We start from the raw sequence: 22341 nt of genomic DNA, 5'->3' as shown, positions 1-22341 counted from the left end.
TATATATACAGGCCTATATATATAATTACCCGGTACTTAGTTGTCAATAAAATTACATGATTATTGAATTGACATAATATCGATGAATGAGATTCAAAGGCCTACAATATAGGTCTAAGTGTGTAGTGAAAAAATGGCATTTCAGAGATGAAGATGTAATCCTTACATGGTATTTTTCTTTGTCTGTTCGCTCATGCGCACTCGTGGTAAGAATGCGTTTAGCATCACTTGAAATTCCTGCCTATTTTAATTCAAAAGTAAAGAGTAGGTGTCGTGATGATCTTTTATAAACATATTTTACATAATATATTAACATAAGTTTGAACATAAAAAGCATTTGAAATAATAATAATAATACAAATTTAGTAATGCGCCATTTCCACAGTACAATGATCAAAGGCGCAGTGTACGCTAGTTCAGAGCTAGTTGTTAAACAAATGAGTTTTCAGGGAAGATTTAAATGCAGAGATAGAATTAGATGATCTTACTGAAAAAGGTAGATTGTTCCAGAGACAAGCAGCAGCGGATGTAAAGGTGCTCAAGCCGTAGGTTTTAGTATTATATGATGGAACGGAGAGGAGGTTTTGGGAGGAGGAACGGGGGTGACGAGACGGGCGATAACGTGGAAGAAGTTCAGCAAGGTATGAGGGTAGCCAACATAGCTTAGGGTAATCGAAACATACTGAGGACAATAGCGCCAAACTTAAGTAAAAGGCAATTGTGCACCAGGTAATAGTTGAGTAATAAATTTACTTTTTCATGTATTGCATAATATTTATTTTATAATCGTACCTTTCGGTTTGCCTTGAAGTAGGTGACGTCGAACAACAGTTCTTTCTGATCGTCATCATCAACATGACCACGTGTTGCTGTCCCTTTATCATTGGCACTGTAAATTTATGATAATAGCACAAATATTCAACTTAGTTTTTTCGACGCGAGAAATTAATTGGAAAATTCACTTCAATAACCTACAATTTAACTTTCAAATAATGTTATTATGCCTATCGATTAAAACTGAAAAACGTGTCTTTATATCTCGAAAAATATAATTGCGAGCTTGTTTGGAAACATTATTAATAATCATTTAATAAATTAATTAATTTCCTACTAGGCCTATTTCAATACGATTCAGTCGATTGAAGTTTGAGGTGAATCAAAAAAGTGTTGTGTAGGCCTATTAGTTAATTAATTCTGATCTATTACCCTATTTAGCAGAAAATTACGTATATCAAGGATATAGCAGAGCAATGGGTCTACCAATAAACGACAATAAATGTGTTCCCGTGAACATGACATAGGGCTATCAGGGGCGAATTATTTGGGGCCCAGCCGACTCGGTCCCCGGGGCCTAAATTTTTCAAAAATTGGAGAAAGAAATAAAATTATGTTCAAATTTTTAAGTCTGACAATGCTTTTCCGGCCATCTAGAGGTGCTGTAATCCGAAATCGCCTGGATACACATGTGTGGGGGCTAATGTGGTATAACCCATTTCTGAAATTCCCTCCCAGTGCCCCCTCTATTTCGAATTTATGAATCCGCCAATATTTATAGCCTAACACATGGGGAAATTTACAATATTTTTTCTTCATTATGTTGCTATGACAACGGGTGTTGTATTTTAGTTCAGAGTTCATCTAAGATACCACGTTTCCCTTGGCAATATTGCCATATCGTTCTGGGCCTGCATAGCAAATTATACGTTCGTCGCAGTATGTTTGACTTGATTCACTAGTTTGCATACAAAACATCTGTTTTAACGGCTTTGAAGGCCCATTTAAACTTACCTTAAATAATGCGTTTTACAGAGGCGGTATAAAAATATAATTATCTTTGCTGATGATCGAAATTTGCGCAACCGCTTCTCCTGTAAGATAAAATGAAAATTAGTTGTATCATCGAGGTAGTAAGGTATGGTAATGATAATAATAATAATAATAATAATAATAATAATAATAATAATAATAATAATAATAATAATAATAATAAAGTTTATTATCACCATCTTCATCATTGATGTCGTCGCCGTCAACATTATCATCATCATCATCATCATCACCATCACCATCATCATCACATCAGCGTCATCATGATTAATGATCATTAACATCACCACCGATCGTTTATTACATTATTCATTTACTGATATATACTGGCATTTCTCTTCTGTGGTATCATCAAGTTCATTTTATAGAAACATTGCACAGTAAATATAAACTTTATGACCGCAATTTCTTCCTATTTGCAGAAATTGGCCAATATCAAAAGTGAAAGCAATCGTCTCTCCTGCAACAATGACCAAGATAAATTCTGTATGGCCTATTTCTTTTTTATTTATACAAAACTTCTGGGGTCGTTTTCTCTATTTTCTCTTCGCTCAAGAAAAACAAAAAGCCTTTATGTTAAACTTAAATTTGTCTCGGATGACATAAATGATTTAATTCCATTGGGAAATTGTACAGCAGGATTACATCGATTCCCGGTGGCATAAACCTGGCAATGAACCGACGAGCCTAATAACGTATAGCGTGTGAAAGCGAAGTCTCTATAAATCATATTTAGTCTTTATTTGGCATCTAAATATCTGTGTGATAAAACTTTAATAACAACCACCTGTTGCACATCTCTTCTTTATTACAAAAACGTAATAGTTTGACACATTGTATTTTTATATACCGATTCTGAAGACATTATTTTTTTAGGAAAAGGACACTCGAACTCACATAGTCGGAGGCGAGAGCAGTCAAACATACACTGTGCACAATTGGCTTACGATAATTAAATTAAGTTATTTGTCAACAACAGGCTCCTTACATTATTTTAGTACAAAAACTGGCTGCCTAAGTTTACCATTTTTAATAAGCTATGTTTTAACAGTTTTTAATGAGAGAATCTTATCTTTCTTTATAAATTTATGGAGTTAACCTACACATTGTTTATTCTAATACGGATATTAGCAACAGAAAGACTAACCCCTGTACAGCAGAAGAACAAGAAAGAATTAAGTGAAAATATTATTATTATTAAACAATTCCATTGCTTATCATAATAATATTTCATGTTTTTACACAATATTGGGTGTTTGATGAAATATTAAAAAATAAAAATAAATAAAGTGGCAGTCGTATCGCTGTGCATCATGGTTTATTTGAAAACTTTCGTTTGCGCTGACGTTTCTTAATCCATGGCGTGCGCGATCTGCATTCCATTTCTTTGTTTACATTTTGCCCTGGTTACCCAATGAATTGATTGCGTGTATGCCTTAAATTATGATAAAGAAATTATATTCCTCAGTCAATTCGTTATTGTAATTGCATCTTAACCTGTGTTAAAGTTAAGATAACGGTAGAAATATATTTTAAATTTATATTAATACTCATGTTCATATTTTTCCAGAATGTGAAGTAACAGATAGTAATTTAAACATTAACTAAAAGCTTTTTATGCTTATATCTGTTTAATGGATAGAGGCCATGATCGATTGATGAGAAAGTAAAAAGCAAAAAAAAGGAGACCAGAAGTAAAAAAAATTATCCTCAGTAACTTAAACCTGTTAGATAAATGTGTGATCAATTAAATAACGTTTATTTTGCCATAATGTCATAAAATAAAAATAATACGGAATCGTAAAGGCTTAATACAAGTACAAAATCAAAGTGTTATAGAACAACATACTGTAGGCTTGACGAAATAAACTCGAATGATTAGGCCCAACAAGTGATAGAAATATTTTTAAAATGAGAGAAAATGTATGAGCCTATTCAGAGGAAGAAACGGTACATTTTAATATACAATAATGTCTCGTGATTTTTATCACTAAATTTGTTAACTTCCACTTTTTCTTTCTCTTCTTCTTTTTTTTTGTCAAACGAAAGACTTTTTTTCAAATAAAATTCCAACCATAAGCTATTTCTACGTCAGTGTTTGTGAAAGTATTGATAGGATCATTCAACGAATCCACATTTTAAGCACGGCCATTACTAGTACTTGAAATCTAATATATAACAAACATCATAACATTGCTGAATATATTTGTTTTTCCTTTGATGTTGGAGCTGGGTCAGGGCGAACCATTACAAGCGCATAAATCGTCACAATGGTAACTTCACGGCCTGTCACCTCATTGTAATGATTTTTTTGTTGGTGGAGTGTTAATGGACAGATTATTATTATTAATGGACAAAGTTATATTTGTGATTGGAATGGAAGACGATTCACGAATAAATTTATACAGCTGATCAGATATCGATAAATAAGACTTGCTTATTCAGTAAACAATCAATAATAAGTGAAAGATTACTTATAGGAGATTGTTAATGGTTATACAATCATGTCGATGCACTTAAAAATCACTTCGATGGCCATTAAGGCCCAATTAAAATAAGCTCGGAAGTACGACCAACCAGTGGTGTGTCTTGAAATTTGGGATAATAGGGGAGGCGGAGTAAAGTGTATGGGGCTCGATGATCAAGTGAGGAGAACTACCTCGCAAAATAAGGTGATTTTTAACGACTTGAGCGAACGGAGGAGGGGTAAGGTGTAAGATGTCATTGTACACACACCCCTAGATACGCTACTTAGACCATAAGCCAAAAACACTAATTTCTATATATGGCATATAAACCAATATATATTTTGCAAGTTATAATATATATACTAACGTTCACCTTCAAGCTCAATGGTTCTAATCCACCCAGACGCATTTCTCATGTCATGTCACAAAGTTTTTATTATAGTAAAAAACCGAGACTACAATACAATTTGTTCTCAGATTCAAGATATATACTTCGTCCTTTGGGAATATGAAGGGTGATGTTTGCTTTGAGTCTTAATGTTTATGATGATGATGATGATGATGATGATGATGATGATGATGATGATGATGATGATGACGACGATGATGATGAAGTTCGGCGATGTTAATGATGATTCTGATATCAAAGAACAAGGATGATAATAATGATGATATTGATGATTGTGTGGATGAGGATGCTGATTATGATGATGATTGAGATGACTAAAATGATGGAGATAATTGATAATGATTGTGATGATGATGGTGAGGATGATGATGAATATGATGATCAAAATGATGATGATAATGAATATGATGATAATAATGATGATGACGTTGATGACATCATCATCGTGGTGGTGGTAAAAACCCAACTCACTCTGTTTCGTTGACGTAACTTCTTGAGCTGGAAGTGCAACTTGAGTGCGCTCTGTGCGCCACCTTGTCCAGTTGCTAAGAAACCTCCAGACGCACTCGACTTAAGCGATGTTCTTCTCGATCCTGAAATTCCTTTTACATCTAAGACCACATCTTGTAATCGAGACATGGTTGAGCCTCGTCTCCCATTCCGAGACTTCGGTTTATCCTCTGATACTTGGGATTGCAAAGTACCCCTCAGTTTATGCATCCACGATCCTCTTCGTGCGTTGATGGAGCGAAGTTGGCCATCTGATGTAGGTTCGACGCCTAAAGCTTCGTTAATTTTAATTAATACTGATCCCCTGCGTTTGTCTTTGTTAAGTTCAGTAGATTCGGAAATTGATAAATTATCATCATTCAAGGCCATCACGTATGAGCGTCCTTTAATTTTGTTATTGGGTGTAAAGTTATTATTGGAATCAACTCCTAAATCTTGCAGTCGGTTGTTCTGTGATGATTCAGAGTAAAAAACGCCGTCGTCTGGTTCCTCTTTTATGTTGGAAAAACCAATACTTCCCTTTCTAAGACTCCCCCTCTTTGAAGAGGACGTCGATGCTAAGCTACCCCTACGAGATCCAGATGGAGACTGAAATGAAGCCCGTTTACCATTGCTTACCCCTGGGCCTCCCATTAATTTAATAGTGTTTAGCATACTCGCTCGTCTACTGTCCCTGCTAAAGTTGTCGATGTCAAATGGGTCAACCTCGTTAATGACCTTAGAAAACTCTCCATGAGCTCTACCTCCTTGTTGAGATGTATACGATTTAATCATGGTGCCCAAACTTATTGAAGACGCACATTATTAATCCACACAAATACATTATAATATTAGAAGTTCAGGCAACCAAATTTATATTAGATAATCCATTGGTAGTAACGCGATATATTCCAAACAGAGGCTATATAAATCATTGTGTACTTGATGTTAGCTTAACTCCCGAAGTTGGAAGAGTAATGGATATGAACGGTACGGTAAATTTCCAACGTCTGCTGTTACGGTATAAACCCATCAATATTGCGTTGTTAAGTAAATTCGCCACCATCGAAAGTCAAAAGAACTGGTTGGTTGGATGCCATACATGCATGTCGAGCACTGGGAGTTTCTATCTTAAGCAATCATTTACTTTGGGTCAGGTAAAAAGCAAACAAGTTTAAGATTCCTACCAATTGAAAGCAAAAAAAATCCTTTGTGTCAGAAACACGACAAACCCAATCACAGTTAAGAGCCTCTCTCTGGTTGCAGTTATGACGTGTTAATCGGGTCTTACTGACTTTTAGCTATTTTTCTTTTATATAAGATAAGCATCATTAAAGCAATTAAGATACGGATGTCGAGCAAAATTAGACAGGTGATTCCGCTTGATTTACATGTAGGCCTATAGGTATAACCGATATTTCCTTAACAACAAGTAGGCTAGTGTAAAATATTACTACGATAAATAACCAAAAGGGTCGGGAAAAAAAAAGTCATGCATTTTATATGATCAGTCATCCGTTGTAAAATATAGGTCTATTGTGCGTATTTGTCACAGTTTTGCCATCGAACCTTTCTTTCTTGATCTGTGAAAGCTTTCAATGTTCTACATAACTTTACAAGGTTTCTACGCATGCGCAGTTATTGAGCGCCTTGACAAATGACTGGTGAAGAAAACCAATCAACCAAATCTGTACAAAATGTTACCATTGACAACAAATTTACAACTTCAAAATGGAAGATTACATTAAATTTTATTACAGGTCACAAGGGTCAAGCAACGCACTGAAGCAATTAAAAATTATATTAAATAAAATGTTTAAATGACTATTAATAATGTAGCACTTGCCGCGTGCCCAATAATTGATAGGTTTCAAAGAGCATTTGTGACAACACGCAATATAATTAGACATATCCAAACAATATTCTTTTTCTGTTTAACTGTAGTTGTAACAAAATATAGTCCTAACAAAGTTAATACAGTATGAACACAAAACAAAAGAAAACAAAAACAAAAAACAAAAAACAAAAAAAAGATCAACACAAAACATATTCATGACATTTATTTTGATTACCAATTTAAGGTCTTGTTACTGTTAATTAATGTGAAATGAAACATTTAAATGATGATTAAAACTAATTAGAAAAAAAATCAATATCAATATTTGTTTTTATGTTGCCAATCTGTTCACCATTATTTAATTATCACAGGTCTTCCTCTAATAGACCTTTCAGGAGTGTCAATCAAACTTAACAACTGACTAATAAGAACAGAGCTAGGAATACGCGCGCGTCTCACAAACACACGTGTTGTCCCACAAACGAACGTGTTTGCCTATGTTTTAACACTATCGCTTTGTGGGACCTTAGCAACAATATCCAAGGGGCGGGGCTTAGCGGAAAGGTCCATTAAAGACCCCTCCATTTATAGACCATCTTAAATTAAAGACAACTTTTCTGTGGTCACAAATAAAGAAATGTCTTTTGTCTTTAGTATTCTAATTAGAGACCAGAGCTTCAAAAGACCATAGAAACCCAGATATATATTGGTATAAACTATGATTGCAATTGCAATATAGAACACTTAAGATAAATTAATTAATGAAAATAGTTAAATTTGGTTCGGAGCGCACTGACATCACAATAGTAAATAAGTTCCGCGCGTATAAACAGAGGTATCTGAACATATTTATGGCATTTATTAGTCGCCTCTGGTCCACCTTTCACTCCTATCCGCATCAAAAGATCCCCATGAAACGTTACCATGACTGCAAAGAAGCTTACGATTACCCTCTTGTTTATTTTGTGAATATAGCGGCGGTAGGCTCGTCACACAACAAGCTACAAAAGAGGAATTGGAGTGGGCCATTATGGCGAAGACGAACGTTCCGAAACCGTACAGCACAAGAAAATCTTCGTAAGTAAGGCTCAGAAAACTCTTAATCTTATAAGTTATATTATTATAAAATCGTATTAAGACAGTTAGGCATACTTTGTAGTGAATAAATACTATTTCTGTTTTTTAACTTCATAAAATAAAAGTACTCTTTATAGCCTGGTTTAGGCTTGGCGTTATTATGTTACAAACCATAAGTTACGAACCTGAGAACATGGTCGAACATGGTCGAACCACAATAAGTACCGTATTAGCCTACGTCGAAATTATTGGAACTGAAAAGTAAGGCTTCCTAAGTTTATATCCGTAAGAACATATTATAACGCCAGAATGTTTTAAATATATAATAATAGGCATACTCTAAACATGGCGTCTATTTCAGCAACAAACATGACACTTAATATGTATAATCATAATGTAAAATTGTTAGTGACTAAAGTACAACGGAACAATGTAATTGAGTGTGTTTAATGTTGGTGCGAAAATGGTAATACCGTAGTTGTCATAACGGACTATGATGGAAAATATAACGGTAGTAATAACTAATTATATTCCACGCTAATCCTTCGATGGAATCTACCGTATGATGTCTTCACTATCTTAATTCTTAAGTAGGCTAGACGCCCATTGTAATCAAATCGCCTTACCAGTAGTGGCTTAACAGGTCCAATATCTGCTCAAACTCTATTTTATGACGTGTATAATGGTGATAAATTAACGTAGTATAGGTTGACATTATATAGGCCCACGGTATTAATCTGGAAGGGACGCTTGTTCACTCCACTAGCCGGCCTGATATATTATGTTTGAAGAATTTTTCTTATGTACCACCAGGACGGCAGTACCAGTATTCATAAATGTTTAATAGCAATTTTTTATGAAGTTAAAAACAGCAGTGCAAATGATAATGTTATTTTTTGTTTTATCTACATATCTTTTAGAATGACCTTCTGGTCAAAGCATGATCCCGTTCGTCTTCCTCAAGCTCAGACAGACCACTGGACTAACATGAAATTGAAGGTAAATAAAATACATTCAATATTCAGACTCAATGATACGCGATAAGTGAACGATAAGCTATATTGCATTCAATAGGATTATGTATAAAACGTTTAGTTTAATTAATTCATTTATTTACGTCACACTCTCCTCACAGTTGTACCAGCGAATTCCGGCTTATTAGTAACAACATAAAACTTTTTAAAAAAAACCCAAAAAACATAAGCATTACAACCTAATAGTAAAAGTTGGCCAACAGAATTATCCAACTATATACATATATGACAATATATTTGTTCTTTTTAGTTTTATTTTGCATATCGTGTCTTTTCAAAATGTGATGAATTCAGTTTTTTAGACCATCGGCTGTGAGCAGTCTTTCGTACTGTATTGATCGTAATCTTTATATCCTTCATTCAATATAATGACCGTCTATGTGGCTTCGTTGCATAATGCTTGGTATGCGGTACTTGTCATTATATCTCATTTATTGTTAATGAACCCCATCTTATTGTCAACCGTCGTCTCATCTTATTGTTTCGTTTCGTTTATTTGATTAAAGCAAATGCAAACATAATTAGATTCAGTTGGTCGAAGAGACACGTAAGCAAGGAAATCAATATTTATATAGAATAAAACAATTATAACATGTCCGCGGCCCCGACACAAATACAAAACCTTTAAATAATGTAGTATAATGGCACTGCACTGCAGATCAGTTATTCTTTTAAATGTATTTAATCTGATTGACAATGCGTTCCATTTCATAGCCAATGTTGAATAGGTCTATTGATAAGTTGGAGTTAATCTGTCTGTATTAAAATCTGGCAAAAAACCATTAACATTCAAAATAAATCAGTGATTTGCTCATCTACCTAAATGAGTAAATGAATGAATGAATGAAAGAAACGAACTAACGAATACATTAATGAATGAAGGAATAAACGAGCGAATGAAAGAACGAAAAAAAACAAACAAACGAACAACCGAACGGACGGACGAACAGACGGATAGACGAACAAATTAATTACTTTGATATATTCAGTACCACAGACAGAGTACCATATATTTCTATGTTAACGTTCATCATTATATGGTTTTCATTTTGTCAACTTAATTCAGTGTACCACTGTTCAAGTCGCAATGCCGTCTGGGAAAGTGATAAATCGTGCAGGTAATGTTTTGTTTACCGCTCTCCTAAAACGTAAACAAATCTTTAGAATCAAATTTAGGCCTACACTATTACTTGGATATGGTTTAATAACTTCTTTCTACACAATTTACTCATTTATACAACCTGCGTTACGGTATACGATGCCCTCCAAGTGCAGAGAAAAGATGTTTTTAAAGAACACCGAAGTCATATTATCTTTAATTAAACTTTTAGATTGGATGTTACATTATTACAATTTGTCAAAAAAACATATAAATGAATATTATATTTAAATCATACAAACAAATAGTAGGACACACATTAGATATAGTTGCCTGTATTATATATTAATTAAATATTTAGAACACCAAAGTCATATTATCTTCAACACCAAAGTCATTATCTTTAATCAAACTTTCAGATTGGATGTTACATTATGAAAATTTGTCAAAAAACATATAAATAAATATTATATTTAAATCATACAAACAAATAATAGGACACACATTAGATATAGTATAGTTTAATAGTAGTAGTATAGTATAGATTAGTATAGTATATCTCCTGTATTATATATTAATTAAATAATTATCCCTAAATATTTATTCATGCTTTGTTCGAATTTGAATCACAGGATCGGCCCCTGCCAGTGTACCACATGACCAATGGGTAGCAACGTTCCAGTACAACGACAACGGCTCTTTTTCACGCCTAGAGGACCACACATTTACTGACATCCTCGTGAACAAATTGGATGGCGCCTTGCCTGGTACATACGATAATCAACGAAGTAAATCACATAGACCTACACATAGATCGAACATGCTACGGACTTCATACAACACCAAAGCCAAGGAAGGCTTCAACTATTGGCAAATAGAACGACCTAAGCCAACGGGCTGTGAGTACGTTAACGAATAGTTAAAAAATCACATTATTTTGTGAGCTAGCTTCCCCTCACCTAATCATCGATCCCCCAGCTTCACCATCGTCCCACCCCCATTTCAAGACTCTTAGATACGCCACGGTGGGGGGGGGGGAGTGGGGGTGTATTCCGAGACGGATTTTAGTATGTGTTGTATGATTAGTTTCACTGCTATAAAGTTAAGGCATAATTTATTATTTCATTATGATAACTGAAATCACAATATTTCTATTTGCAGACAGTAAAACTGGTATCGGAGCAGCCAACACCGTACTCGGCATAGGGAACGCAGTTAGGACTTAAACTCATCAACACCTTGTCATGAATTTGGGAAAATGATCCCAGGCAGTTCACAAAAAGTTACTCGAACCGTAATATACTTGGGCATTATACCAGCGGCATTATATTATTTTTTTTGACAAGCTTAAGACACAATTATGGTAGCCAGAGTAAAGAATGGGTGTAAAGCCAGTATATTTTATAGATTTATTTATGCATTGATTTTTGTACGGAAGGGATCATATAATTTTAACGTTTAAAAATAAATGAGTGGATTTTTTTGTATAGGTTTATGTAAAGGATGGGATGGATGCATTATTAGAAGTTGAGGGATTTTCAGGGTGACACCTTGCGCAGGCCAATGGTTCATTGTGGCTGAGGACAGAATGCGTAAGGAAGAAATAATGGATTTTGAGATGTTCTGTTCAGAATAGACATATAAACTGAGTTGTGTGCCGTTACTATTGATACTGGTTTAGCTAGGGCATGAGACAGTTATACTTGACTGAACCAAAAAGTAACATAAATTTAAAAAAAAAATTAAAAAACTCCCACGAAAAAAAGACTACACATCACTTCGCTAATTGATTTGTCACTTGGACAACAAAGTTTGTAATTTTTGGGTGTAAAATTTGCTGAGTTTCTGTGATGTGTGTTTTTTGTTTTGATATGGTTTATGCTAACTATTATCTATTATCGGCATTACCATCATCGTCGTAATATTATTTTTGCCACCTCCGTCTTCACTGCCATCGCCAGCATAATTATCATCAGCAGCATTACCATCAATGTCATTATCAATCATCACCATCATCATCATTTTTTGCGTTCACTGTCCCCATTATCATAATTACCATTGTCATTAACAACAAGATAAACAACAACATTGTGACTACATCCATCATCAACAGCAGTATTATTACTACCATAGTACCAAGATTTGTTACATGCTTCATACATTTGTACTCAAACAAGTGCGATAGTGTGGCGTTAGCAGTTTCTAATAAATTAATTTTTAAAGATTTGATTAAAAATAATAGATTAAGATTTTGAAACCTAAGTAATTCGATAATTTTGCGTTTTTAAAGTTATTCTTGAATTATAGGTATTTTGAGCTTATCAAAAACAGTAATAAGTAAGTTGTAATTAATAATTAGATATTATTATAGTATAGACATATTACCGTATTTATTTGAATAAACTCCCCGCTCTGAATAATGGCCTCCCGAGTCGAATAAACTCCCCGCGAGGCGTCTATTTCTTCCCCGAATAAACGCCCCCAAAATTTACTGTAAACAATTATGATGGAAGCAACTCATCCTCAACATATTCTATTAATGTTTTACTCCGCTAGAATTACATTTTTTCTAACCTGGTTGGGATCAGTATATTTTTATGATCACGTAATAAATTTTGACGGTAATTATGCGGTGGCGTATCTAGGGGAGGGCGTCGGGCCCCCAGTCGCCCTCCTAAAAAAAAATCACGGTCAAGTAGTTAAAAATCACCTAAAATCACCATATTTTGCGAATTAGCATCCCTCAACTGATCATTGAGTCCCCCCCTTGCTGTCACGAATGACAGGCCCCCATCAGCCCCCTCCAATTCAAGACTTCTAGATACGCCACTGTAATTATGTGATGTTGAGTTCCACATTACAGTGAAATTAAGGGGTGTATATTTGAGTATATACCGCTGTGTATCCATTTTACACCAAAACAAATAAACGCCTGACTCGAATCAACGCCCCTCAAAAACTCTTCTCAACAATGAAGGTCCCGGGGGTTTATTTGAATAAATACGGTATAATTATTATTCACAATTTCGAGTGACATACTGGTTGGTGTGACTCTGACAGTCCCGAGAAAACGAAAACGTTATTAACATTTACAAACGTGTTATAAACGTTGTGGTTAGGCACAAAGTTAATTAAACACAACGTCTCAGCAACGCTTGCAACGTTATTTAGACAGAAATTACGTTATAAATACGTCTTTATGGTTCTTCAAAAACGTTTTTAACTGTAACGATAACTGTAACATTAATGTAAATTTGTTAGCTGGGTAATTTTAGTAGTAGTGTATATAGGCGTATTAAAATGGGGCGGGATGATGGGGTGACGACGGTGGGGGGGGGGCATGCACCCCTAGATACGCCATTGCATTTTAGTGTATAGTGTTTAAAGTCTTTAAACTTGTAAAAGATTGATAATCTGGTCAATTGTTGTCTTGAAGTTGAATAGTTACTATCAAATAAATGCCAAAGTATTAGGAATAAATTATAGTAAGATAAAATAACTACGGTAATTTATGTTTCTATTTTCTTTTTCAAGTATTATAAAAAATAAGATATTACAATGAAATAACATTACAGAACGAATATAGGAGCACCAGAGACGCATTCCTTATATCGCAATTCATTTTGAAAACTTACAGAAATATATTATGAGAGACCAGCATAAGAATATGTAAAGCATCATTTGTCAATAACTCAATCATATGGTATTCATAATAAAACACTATAATCCCCTGACTACCGGGATAGTTCCAAATGGAAAATGAGACAACCGATATTATCGCAACAAAAATAGTTACCGGTACAGTAGGCCTACATGGTAACATACAGTTGTAAAAAATACATGTAACATTGTAATACACAGTTGACCATCCAATTCGAGACCACCTATGGAACCTGAAATGGGGTGGTCTCGAGGTTCGGTCTCCAAATAGAGGGTTAGTTTTGTGTTTAAAGAATGAAGATTGTTTATTTGGTTCTTTGAAAAGTGGTCTTGAATTGGAGGGGTCTAGGAATTAGAGGGGTCTCGAATTGGAAGGTGCACTGTATAAGATTATAAATTACGCAAAAATTGGGTCAATGAAAAAGTTGACCATAAATAAAGAAGACAAAACATCATTAATACAGGCATTAAGAATTAATGCCAAAAATATTATTATTTTATTAATAATCCTATTTTAGCTTTTATTGTTATTGTTTTGTCATGCTTTTCGTAGGATTTTAAGTTTTTAATTTATTTTTTATTTTCAAGTATTTTCATAATTTTCACATAGGCCTTACTGCCACATAATATTGGAAATGTTAATGTTTTCATGATTTGTATTAACTTTAATTTGTAATATTCTAGTATAATTATTTATGTCCGTATATTGATAATGTTAAAGTCTAGGCCTAGTAGGGGATACTGTAGATTATTATCCCGCTGATGCGACTCATGGGAACGTGTCCAATTAAAATTGGCACCGATCTGAGCCGCATATAGTTCACTTATTACCACCACCATTCATTCGTTGGGTAGATTGTGTGTTATTCTTTACTCGTTTCGTACCCCCCTCCCCCACCCGTTGTATAGGGCAAGCCTCAATGGGAACCAGTCAATTAGAGCGGATGCCACTTCGAGCGAATGCCAGTTCGAGCGGATTAGAGCGGTTTCGAGTGGAATTTATTCGAGCGGATGCTAGTTCGAGCGGAGAAAAATTCACTTGTGCGAACAACAGCCTGTGCGAGTTGTGTAGGCCTACGAATTACTTTATTTCCTATTTTGAGCTAACAATTTGCATTCGGCCGGGGCTCAGGCTTTCAATCAATTGCAAGTAGTTAAAAATCACCTAAAATCATCTTATTTTGCGAGTTAGTAATTCTCAATTCCTATTGGTCATAACATAGTTACCAACCGTCTCAGGGACGTAGCCAGGATTTTGAAAGGGGGGGGGGGGAGCCGTTATGCAAAGTACGTAGGACCCCGTGGGGAGTCCAGGGGAGAAGTCCCCTGGAAAGTAGTGCACTTTGAAAGTTTTTAGGGCTGTTCTGAAATGATAAAGTGAAAATTGCAATAAACGCATCATAAATAATATTAGTAAGCCTAACAATAATATAAAACTCAGCAGTGGTGGATCCAGGAATTCAATAGAGGTGACTCCAGGGAGGGACTTTTACAGATTGGGTAACCACCCACCTCAGCCCAACCATGGTTGGGTGGGTAAGAAAATTTATGATTAAGGGCACCTCTAGATGACCGGAAATTACATTTTCAGACTTAAATTTGGATTTGGGGCAATATTTTTTTTCATTAAAAAAAATTAGGGGGAGGGGGAGACCTTGAATCTACCACTGCTCAAAACATTCTTTATCCAAAATAGTCATAATCACGAAAAATGGGAATGTGAAAACCAGATCCTAAAAACTTCATCATCACATCACCGTACATACAATGTTGTAGCTAGGATTTTCAAACAATGCGGGAAATATCAGTGTGGACCCACTTTACGCGTTAATTAAAATAATATGGACTCATTTTCTTAAAAGTGGACCCATTTTACGCAAAAATATGAAAAATATGTACCCATTTTCTTAAAAGTTGACCCATTTTACGCAAAATATGAGAAATCTTGACCCATTTTTCAAAATCAGGACTCATTTTGTGCTAAAACAGCATAATTTGAAAATGTACACCCATTCTTTGTGGACCCAATAGAAAAATTGTGTGGGAATGTCCAACTATCCCAACAGCTGGCAACGACATTGATAACATAATTATACTCAAAATGAAGCGCCAACAAATTTCTCATGATAATTTATCAGGAATTTTCGGCAACCATAGAGTTCTTTAATATGTGTGATGTACCATAGAAGATAAATATTGCTTTTGAGTATGTACTTTATATACTTCAAAGCCGTGATTTCACAACCACCTCAGCCCCACCATGGTTGGGGCTGAGGTGCGAAAATTTGAGGAAATAGTACCTCTAGATGGCCGAAAATAACACTTTTATAATATAGTAAAATTCATCGTCATTACATCACCATTATATAGTCAAAAAAAGTCAAACAAATTTTTCATAATCTTTTATCAGGGATCTACTTAATATCAAAACAACTTAGGCCTAACTATAGCTTACTAGGCTTTAACTATACCGTAATATTTGTTATCAACAAATCACAACTTACTTTTTCGCCTTTAGCACAATTTTCTTCACTTTTTAATATTACTAATATTATTATCTATTATCACCATCGTCATCCTCATCATTGTCATCATAATAATAATTATTATTATTAACTAGTAGTGCTGTAGTATTAAATCAAAACTTTATAGAGCTTCCAAAATGATAAAAACCAAACTGAACCATACAATATCACACAATATCACATTTCTGTATCTTGAAAGACCTGGCCTGGACTTCAACGTATTTAAGGTTGTTGAAAATCACGTTTGGGCCTATGTGTTATTATAGTAGGCATATGTATAATGTTCAATGTTCAATGTAGTTTATTCAGTATATAAAGGCCATTGGCCCAAAAATACATAAATTCACTGCATATTATATATTTTCTTTTCTTATCTTATATGCAAATTGTACAAAATGAGCTAATTTAAACAAAAGTGATTGTTTCTTTGTTGACATTAGTTTCTTAAACTTAAAATCATTAGGATGTCATAAATAGTAATTAGGTATTAAACGGTTTCTTAAATGTTTATATAGTGGACAAATTAAAATAAAATTAAATTCGTCTTATTAAATTGCATAATTTACAGATTTGTTGTTCTTTTTGTGTGTTTGACCATCTTCCTTTTTCAATTTTAAGGTCAAGAATTCCTAGTCTTAGTCTAGAAAACAGGCTTCTCTTTTTAAAATCAAGAACTAACGATAAATAATTCTCGCAATATAGGTTAGTTTTAAAAGAAGAAAAATATTTAAGTCTTGAGGAAGAATTTATGTTTTCAATGATAATTTGACGTTCTATGTCTTTTAGCGTAAGATTGTAAATAAATGATGTTTTATTAAGGACATTTTAAGAAAGCCAATCATTACCAAAGCCAATTGAATTTAAAATATTTTTAACATAATGTGTCCAACAAATTTCATTTCTTTCCGCTTGTCTTAATTGAAAAGAATAACATTGTGCTAATATACTGTTCGGATCAATTTCATTAATTAAACGTAACCAAAACTTTATAGCATTAATAGAACATGATAAGCTTAAAGGAAATCTTCCAACTTCGGCCATAATAGCATGTTTTGAAGCAGTTTTCCTAACCCTAATTATATATCTGATAAATAACAGGTGTGTTTGCTCAATAATATCAATATTATTAAATATTCCCCAGATTTCACTTCCATACAATAGTATAGGTAGAATTTGAGTATCAAAAATTCTGTTTAAAATACTAATCGGGAGTGTTCCATATCTATGTAAAATTGGTTTCAAAGAAAACAATGCCTTTTTTGCTTGTGTGCTGTTGTTTTCTAAAGCTTTATTCCATGACGCAGAAGAGCTAAACATGACTCCTAAATATTTGAATGTGACTGTTTCGACTTTGGTATTTTTATAAAATCGCCCCTGGACCACTTTCAAAACCTTTTAATGGAAGCTCGACCACGCCCACAAGTCTAAGACCTCGTCGGTGGAATCAGGCCCCCCACCGTCGGGGACCTCGCCCCTCCCCCTCGGGCAAATCCTGGCGCCACCCCGGTGATGAAAAGAGGTGGTACATTTCACAATGGTCATGCAACACTTCAATATTTGTGTTTTGTATTTGTTATTGCGTATACAGTACAGTATTTCTATGTAGGCTTATCATGTATATGTAATTAAAAACAAGAAAGACCTGTGGCTTTTTTTTTTGTTTTTTTTTAAACAAATATACCCAGTCTCCGAAGGGAATCAGAGGATTTTGGCATTTCTATATTGTTTAATTAAATTGTTTTGTAACCATTATTATGCTGTACTTCAATTAACAATCATCACCACCACACTGTCATAGGCTACAGGCAACATTAAAAGTCAACGTGAAATTCAAGTGTCAATCAACTTTTTATTTCATAATTATCTGTATCATTCAAGGTTTACAAAAATGTCAATAAACAAATACTGTATTAGAATTGTTCTAGTAATTTGAGTTATTGTAGTAACGTCAGCCTATATCTAACAATATGCACAATTAAATAGCAATAATAATATTTTAATAGCAATGATTTAACAATAAAAAGTAATAATAATGAATTTATGAATTTATATATAATTAATAAAAAAATTACATTAATAATAATCGATTATGTTGCATATGTTGCTTGAATCTACCTATTCACTGCTGTTAAGGCCATTATACGACATATGGTTATTGAATTATTTTCTGTAAGCCATTTCTGACCTTAATTAATAATATAACGTACAATGTAAAATGTACTCAGTATAAATATCTCATCCGTGTCCTGAATCTCTTCATGAAATATTTATAGTGGTTGTTAAATCTGCGTTTACATTCGGTTTCGCCTACAATAATTACCGTTATTACATTTAGTTCAAAATAGTTAAGTCTGAGTTTACATTCGATTTCGCCTACATAATTGCTGTTTATTAAATTTTATCTCAAAATAGTAGTGTGCTGCGCCACAGTCAATTCGGCCACAAGTCAACTCGGCCACAAAAAGTTCGGCTACAGTCAACTCGGCCGCAAGTCAACTTGGCCACAATTTAACTCGGCCACAAATGGTCGTAGATATGGCAAACTTTTTTGTACCTTGTTTAGCGGACATGCCGCCCTTTAAAATGATGATTCGAATAAAACAAATTTATATTTGGCCAATTAGCACACCCACCGCCACGAAAAATGGAAATTTCAGAAGAAAAAAATGTTGCTTTATTTTTACTTTTTGGGCCTACCATGTTGCTTAATACGGCAAATAATAAATTTAAAGTGTTAAAAATGTTGTATATCGCAGGGAAATATGCAAAGGAGTGGAAATCAAGCTTTAATTAGCAAAAATCTAATGATGGTCACCGAATGGGTATTTCATAAACCGAAAGAAAAAAATGGAAAACAGATAGGAAAATTCATAACTGTGAGTGAGGGGACACAATCTTATAAATATTTGCACTATATTTGGGGTTTACAAATACAAAAAAAAAGAACAAAGTCATTCTAATCTAAATGAACAATTGGATTGCACACTGTCGAAAAAAAATATGATCATATGCTAAGGTTTGCTAAGAGAAGCTTATCCGACTTTAAAGGACGTTCCGCCCTTTTTCTGGAGGTTTCCCCGCCCGCCCGTTCATTTTATTTTATCTAGTGATGCTAAATCAATAGAGAAGCGTTGGTCCCTGAAAAAGGTCACGGGGGCCCTGATTTTCACTACAACATAAGAAAGAAAAAGGGAAAGAAAAAGATAAAAGGAAAACAAATGAAAATCGTAAGACAGAAAAGGAAAAGAATAAGAAAAAAGACATAAGAAAGAAATGGAATGGAAAGGAAGCATAAGAAAGAAAAGGAGAGACTAAAACAGAAAATGAAACATAGAAACAAAAGGAAACTTAAGAAAGAAGAAAAAGAAGAAAACACGATATTCAAACTTAAAACAATGATTAATTTAGTCTTTTTGCAAGTACACGACTTTCTTGAAATAATATCAGTCTATTGTCAAATAAAGTGAAATCACTACCTCGACCTGACAAAATAACGTAAAATTATCAGCCATACATATTGACAAGTCAAAAAAGCTCCAAAAAATACGAAATGGTTCTTCTTGGTCTGAAGGCCCTAGCCTTAAAAAAAAAAAAAAAAAACACCATCAACTAAACTGCCTTAAAAAAAAAAAAAAAAAATTGGTTCGTGTGGGAATCGAACACACAACCACCAGGTTTGCTATTCATTATCCACCATCAACTAGACTGCCTTAAAAAAAAAAGATTGGTTTGTGTGGGAATCGAACACACAACCATAGGTTTCCCGTAACATGATTGGTCTATTTTTTTCTAATTTGCATATTGAATTTTTCAAACATTTTTGTCTATTTAAAAAAAAGTGCGTAAGTTATGGAGATGGTAACAATCAAAAATCGATTATAAATTTAATTCTACATTTTTAGACAAAAATTAAACCCTCTTGGCACACTGCCCAATTTTTTGACACTATGACCATGCGTAATATTAACCTACAGTGTATATATACGAAGAATTTTTTCTAGTAAGATCAGAGTTGACTAACTGGTACTTGGTGTGGTACTAGGTTTATCGCATTTATGGTTTAGGGGCCGCGGTTTACCTCCCTCCGTTTAGTCATGCTGGATCAGGGGTAGTAAACCCAGCGATCGTGGGTTCGATTCCCACACGGGGCAAGTTTTTTTTTAAATTTTTTTTTTAATTTAATTTTTTTAAGGTCGTGGGTTCGATTTCTATTTTTTTTTCTTTCCTTTCCTGTTTTTTTTTTTTTTTTTTTTTTTTTTTTTTTTAGTTTAGTTGATGGTGAATAATGAATGTATTCGTTGATGACGTCGAGAAATAACAACAAACAACAACCTGTCATGTCCGAGCCTAGGCCGTCATAGAAGCTCACTGGCTCCTGTTTAATTCATGTTGAGCCAACTGCATACGTAAAGGTTACAATCTTTTCAGAGATAAGCTGGAAGAAAGTTTTAGACACTGCCCATCAATGGAAGGATTTTAATACTGAGGAATGGAAGTTAGGGAAGTCCTTGGCTTGCTTAACCGTTTTTATTCGATCGTCGCTTCCAACCGTCTAGGCTCGTCTAGCCTAAAGAGGGACTAGGCCTAACTGCTGTAGGCCTACCCCTGCTGCCGCAGGCCTAGGCTCCCTCGGATTGGACAATGAAGTATGCCTAGGCGTTAGTCGTCAGTACTGATAGGATTAGTGACATCTATAACGCTGGCTACATCGCCAGTGCTACGCACGATTTACCGACAAATGCAAAGTAGAACAAGCAAGAAAAAACTTTAAGTTAAAGAGAAACCGTACAGGTTTCCTTGGAAAGAATTTGTATTGGCTAGCAAGAACAAGCTTTAAAATTTTAACACTGTGGTACAAAGTGGGGGGGTGTAAGCCGCGGCTCCCACGCCCCCCACCCCCACTCCCCCGTATACGTCCCTGTGTGTTTTTGTAAGGAGACAAAACCTTGAATTCTACCAATACCATTATATTAAAACCGTGAATCGATAAATTTACGTGACCGATAATGCAAGTTCATTAAAGTATGACTGCGCATGTGTTGTTTCATTTACGTAAATATATCGTTTACTGGTTTGTTTACGGCCACGTAAATATATCCACTTCTATGGTTAGCCATCGGGGCCATAATGAGAAGGGCGTTAAATCTTATTTTAACGCTCTAAAACTTATTTTAACGCCGTTAAAATAAGATTTTTAACGGCGTTTTTTTACTCTATTTTAACGGCGCTTTTTTGCTCTATTTTAACGCCGTTAAAACTTATTTTAACGCCGTTAAAACTCACTTTTTAACGGCGCTTTTTTAAATCATTTTAACGGCGCTTTATAATAACGCCGTTGAAATATAATTTTAACGGCGTTTTTTAATCTGTTTTAACGGCGTTTTAAAAATCGAATTAACGCGATTTAACGAAAGTTAACGCAACTCAACACACGTTAACAATCAAAAACAGGCTTTAGATGAGGAATTAAAGCGCAATTACGCGCGCGGGAACGATTGAAAGTCATAGATTGCCCCATTTTTTATTCCTCACACCCACCCCAAGACTAAAAAATGAATGCAGAAAATTTGCAAGCGCTGCAACAGCTACTAAATGGAACCATAAATCATCTGTTGGAAGGAGTTCCGGAAGAGAATACGGCAGAATTAAACTTGAGGGGGATGAGTGAGTCTCTATGCATTTTTATAAAATTAAGGCATGGATCTTATAGGTCCATGGCTTAGGCCTGCCGTACCGTAGAAGCTAGCAGTCTAGGCCGAGCATGAAACTGTTGCAGTTAATTCAGATAAAACAAGGAAACGGACAAACTTACAAATCAGGTAATTTAATAAAGCGGGCAACGCCGACAATCGAAAAGAGTTTTGCGTGATTTGTTTGCATGCAACATCAATGAAGTCGATATCAAAATTGCGTTAA

The 22341-nt window shown here is 34.5% G+C and overlaps 2 protein-coding genes across 5 annotated transcripts in view; one reads left to right on the top strand and one right to left on the bottom strand.

The window, feature by feature from the left end:
• The window catches only part of LOC117102626, a 9746-nt gene extending 7054 nt beyond the window's left edge, over positions 1 to 2692 (bottom strand). Inside the window, exons 1-4 of the mRNA XM_033243008.1 lie at positions 2678 to 2692; positions 1789 to 1868; positions 793 to 889; positions 684 to 702 (exon numbers count right to left, since the gene is read on the bottom strand). Of these exons, the coding sequence (XP_033098899.1) occupies positions 684 to 702; positions 793 to 889; positions 1789 to 1868; positions 2678 to 2692 (211 nt within the window). The remainder of the gene's footprint in view (positions 1 to 683; positions 703 to 792; positions 890 to 1788; positions 1869 to 2677) is intronic.
• Positions 2693 to 4439: 1747 nt separating this feature from the next.
• LOC117102569 lies at positions 4440 to 12896 on the top strand. Of its 4 annotated transcripts, none has more exons than XM_033242884.1 (6): positions 4440 to 4533; positions 8006 to 8111; positions 9028 to 9106; positions 10208 to 10259; positions 10873 to 11139; positions 11402 to 12896. In XM_033242884.1, exons 1-6 carry the CDS (start codon positions 4455 to 4457, stop codon positions 11464 to 11466), a joined length of 648 nt encoding a protein of 215 aa, XP_033098775.1. In that variant the 5' UTR covers positions 4440 to 4454; the 3' UTR covers positions 11467 to 12896. The 4 variants fall into 4 exon arrangements, with proteins under 4 accessions (XP_033098775.1, XP_033098778.1, XP_033098776.1 ...); XM_033242887.1 differs by lacking the exon at positions 4440 to 4533 and adding an exon at positions 7793 to 7865 and having other exon boundaries at positions 8006 to 8107; XM_033242885.1 differs by lacking the exon at positions 4440 to 4533 and having other exon boundaries at positions 7927 to 8111; positions 10873 to 11143.
• The last annotated feature ends 9445 nt before the right edge of the window (positions 12897 to 22341 follow it).

Source organism: Anneissia japonica, unplaced genomic scaffold (assembly GCF_011630105.1).
Source record: "Anneissia japonica isolate Jap-2015-1 unplaced genomic scaffold, ASM1163010v1 scaffold1489_len2284818_cov182, whole genome shotgun sequence".
NCBI lineage: Eukaryota > Metazoa > Echinodermata > Crinoidea > Comatulida > Comatulidae > Anneissia > Anneissia japonica.
Note: the sequence above shows the minus strand (reverse complement) of the source record. Positions and strands in the feature narration are given on the sequence as shown.

Excerpts from the sequence above, each read along its gene's own strand:
- LOC117102569 (XM_033242884.1), top strand. The coding sequence starts at position 4,455 with ATGGGGCTCGATGATCAAGTGAGGAGAACTACCTCGCAAAATAAGGTG. Across the intron at positions 9,107-10,207 it reads GGACTAACATGAAATTGAAG|TGTACCACTGTTCAAGTCGC; the intron begins GTAAATAAAATA and ends AACTTAATTCAG. Across the intron at positions 10,260-10,872 it reads GAAAGTGATAAATCGTGCAG|GATCGGCCCCTGCCAGTGTA; the intron begins GTAATGTTTTGT and ends TTTGAATCACAG.